At 36.9% G+C, this 3724-nt stretch overlaps 1 protein-coding gene across 6 annotated transcripts in view; it reads left to right on the forward strand.

The window, feature by feature from the left end:
• Window positions 1-3724, forward strand: part of PPFIBP2 (PPFIA binding protein 2) — a 223748-nt gene that overhangs the window by 206217 nt on the left and 13807 nt on the right. For all 6 annotated transcript variants that reach the window (XM_019519541.1, XM_019519543.1, XM_019519542.1 and 3 more), the window contains 3 exons: window positions 53-175; window positions 1521-1643; window positions 2284-2472. In XM_019519541.1, coding sequence (XP_019375086.1) covers window positions 53-175; window positions 1521-1643; window positions 2284-2472 — 435 coding nt within the window. The remainder of the gene's footprint in view (window positions 1-52; window positions 176-1520; window positions 1644-2283; window positions 2473-3724) is intronic.

Consider the following 3724-nt stretch of genomic DNA (forward strand, 5'->3'; position numbering starts at 1 on the left):
TTTTTTTTTTTTTTTAGTATGTTATGCTCTTAATTAAGCTTTTTCTTTTCAGAATGACCTTCTCTTTCTGAAAGTCACCAGCCAGCTGCATCATCTCAGTATTAAATGTGCCATTCATGTGCTGCATGTCAACAATTTCAATCCCCACTGCCTACGTAGGAGGCCAGTCAATGAGGTAAAAAAGAAATTGTTTCTCAAGTCTAGTGTTACCACCAGTGCTTGTTTATCCCACATCAGTCAAGGGTCAGTGTGAAGGGAAATTAACATAGTGTACAATGTACAAGCTGTGGCTGCCAGGAGCTGAGTCTGGAATCTCCTCAAAGGAAATGCCACAACCCTAGGAGGCAAACAGTGTAAGATAATGCAGACCTCCTTTCATTGCACCAAGCCTAAATGCATAGGACTACTCTGTCTTCTATGTTCCTGTGTGGAAGGGAAGCCAGTATCTTGTGTAGGTACCTGGTGTATAACTGGATGAAATGAGATGTAATCAAGAAAAAGATAGCTTAAACTGAATTTATAGAAAAACTACCATTTTATACTATGGAATAATTTGTAAAAGTGCAAGGTATATGACCCATACCTTAGCATATTACCAAATATGCTCATGGGGATCAGGTTTATACTGTCAGTGGAATAGAATGTAATGGCCATGGATATATTCTATCTGCAGACAAGGTTCTTTGGCTAAATCTGATCTTCTATTAGATGAACTCAAATGGTTGGAAAACTACTTCTTTGCAAGCTTTCAGGTTTCAGGCTACTTGTGAATTCTGCAGCTGGTTGAACAATCATTGAATATTCAGAGAATGTTCAACGAATCTTGCTTAGAAATGATTTAACCATTTTTCATCATTCCCCCCTAACTTTTATCAAAGTGAGCAGATCAGTCATGTGTATATCAAAATTTCATAAGTTGTTTGAATAGGTTATTTTGAATATTTCATGGTTATTTCCTTAGCTGCCTTAGTTTCTCTGATTTCTTGATCACCTTAAGCAGCATTTCCAGCAGCCAATATTAATTTATCCTTACTCTGGGTAGCATTTGTATTTGAAACCTTTGTACTGGGTGCCTTGATAATACAGTATTAGGCTCCTCAGAAATACAAAACAGTGTAATATATTTTTGCAAGGCAAGCATTCTTTTATTGCATAGTATTTTTGGTGTCTTGCTTTATTTGATAGAGAAGTTATTATGGGTTCCACCACTAACAGAATTAACTTACCATCTCACTAGTCAGTTAAGAGTCTACCTCTCTTCTGTGGGAAGTATGAGAAATTAAGACGAGTACCTTAAAACTGGGGGATACTGATTTGGGGGGAAGAGAAGGAACACTTTAATAATAACTGATAACTAATCAGGCATGAGTGATAAATCCACTTGCTGTGCTTAAATCTTTTTCAAGCATTTACCAGTTGTCTTATCTGAATTGGAGCTAGGTGCATATATTACTATTCATCAAGAAGTACTTTGCCACATAATTATATTGTCACATCATCTTTTTGTTTTTCTTTAACAGAACATTTCACCTTCAGAAGTAGTTCAGTGGTCTAATCACAGAGTGATGGAATGGCTCAGATCAGTAGATCTGGCAGAATATGCGCCAAATCTTCGGGGGAGTGGGGTTCACGGTGGTCTCATTGTGAGAACTGTTTTCTTTTTTTCCCCATTTTTTTAATGAATATACTAACCTTTTTTTCCCCAAGTAACCTTACCAAAACTTTTTGCTTAATTTTCAAACATGAAACAGGAAGGAGATATGTACTTGCATATTTATAGTCTGATTTAGTTTGTGCAGCATTGAACCATCTGAAAACATTCTGAATCTGCTACACGCAAATTAATTTTACAAGCAGGATGGTGCCTCTGAGTATTTTAGTACTTATTCAGAATATTTCAGAAATAAATTACTTAGTAGAAATTACTTACTGATAGACAATCACCAGAGTACCTCAAACAGATCAAACTCAACTTCTGAGCCAGAAGTCTGTCACAAATAAAGAATAGTACATACTGTGCTGCTGAGGCACTTACACCAGCAATCAGGAAAGGGAACTAGTTTGGACTTAGGAGATAAGAAATTAAAAGCAATTTAGTAAAGTCAGGAAGCTTTGAGTGCAATGGTTTCCCTTAATATTGTTTTAGGACTTTTGGTATTATAATCATTGGTATGTTCTTAATTACTTAGCATTGTAGGATGATCTTTTCTTTAAAGCTGTTTGACACTACAAAGATTCAGCCATATAACAAACAAAACTTTATCAGGTTTTTTTGCTTAATAGATTCTTGAACCTCGCTTCAATGGCGACACATTGGCAATGCTGCTTAACATTCCACCTCAAAAGACCCTTCTGAGACGCCACTTAACCACTAACTTTAATGTGCTGATTGGGCCAGAGGCACAACAAGAAAAAAGAGAAATCATGGAAGCCACAGCTTACACGCCTCTCACTACAACTGCAAAAGTTCGGGTATGCTCCTTTCTGAAGAGAGGAATTCTTGAACTTCTGATCTAGTTATCAGTTTGCTTTTTTTTTTCTTGCTTTTTTTTGGTAATAGAATAGGGGGGCAAACTTGGGAGGCGGGAGAAGTCAGTTATGAGTTCAGTTAAATTTTAGTTATTCCCCATTTTATATATTCAGCACAAGTCTGTCTTCATGTACTGAAGAAATAAATGTGCATCACCACAGCCATTCCTTAAAACTATCTAAAACAATATTTATATTTAGTATCATCTGTTCCTAATTTAACAGAGATTTAACCAAGTTAAAAAAAAATCTATTCTATTTACTGGCAAACTACATGCACCTTTTTCTAAATATTAGCCTTCCAAAAATGGGTGCATGGCTTCCATGCCAGAATGGAGGCATGTGGACATTGTAACAGCTGCCAGGGCTGGCTCTGTGCTGGGCATGCAGGAGGGGTAGAGTAGACTCTTCATTGTCACTCATTCTCTTTTCGCAGCTAAAGTCTTAACCCTTTCACAGCCACAGCTGAATTGGCAGTCACTTTTGGCTGTAAGAGGGTTAAAGCAAGCAGCCAAGAGCTGCTGCCAGTTTGGCACCAGCTGGAAGAAAGGGTTCTTTAGCTGCAAAAAGAGAGTGAATGACAAAGTAGATTCTGTCCCTACTCAATGAAGCCTGTATTCAGCCATGACTGGAAAAAAACTTTCCAGTACTCTGTCTTCTCAGAACAGGTGAATATCTTATGGGAAGGGCAGTGATATGAAAGAAAATATGGTATGTGCTTCTGGACTAAATAATCCTGACAATGCATAGACCAAGACCTTTCCTGTTGAGCTACGGCAGTGTGTGTGAAGTATACGTAGCAATTCTTATTAAGGAAAATGGTGCCAAATCTATATTCTTCCTAATGACTTAGTTGAGTGTTAACACTGGCACACACGTTAATAAGAATTGGGGACAGCTGTTTGCAACATGATAAACTGAATTTATAAATTAAGCCTATAAACACTTAATCATAAGTAACTTTACTCATATAACTAATTCATTTTTTTCAGCTGAGCAACTCATTTATGTGCTATGCTTAGTATTAATACCCATCGTTCAAGAAGGCACTGAAGCATATGCTTAATATCATTCTTATTTAGAAAAAGTACTGAAACCCACAATCTATGGATGTGATATTCAGTAAGGCACTTAAGTACTGTTACTGTTCTCAGTTGCATTACTCATGCCAAAAGTTCTGCAATTAGTACAACTG

The sequence above is a fragment of the Gavialis gangeticus genome, unplaced genomic scaffold, assembly GCF_001723915.1.
Source record: "Gavialis gangeticus isolate Ggan-Ray unplaced genomic scaffold, GavGan_comp1, whole genome shotgun sequence".
Classification (NCBI taxonomy): domain Eukaryota; kingdom Metazoa; phylum Chordata; order Crocodylia; family Gavialidae; genus Gavialis; species Gavialis gangeticus.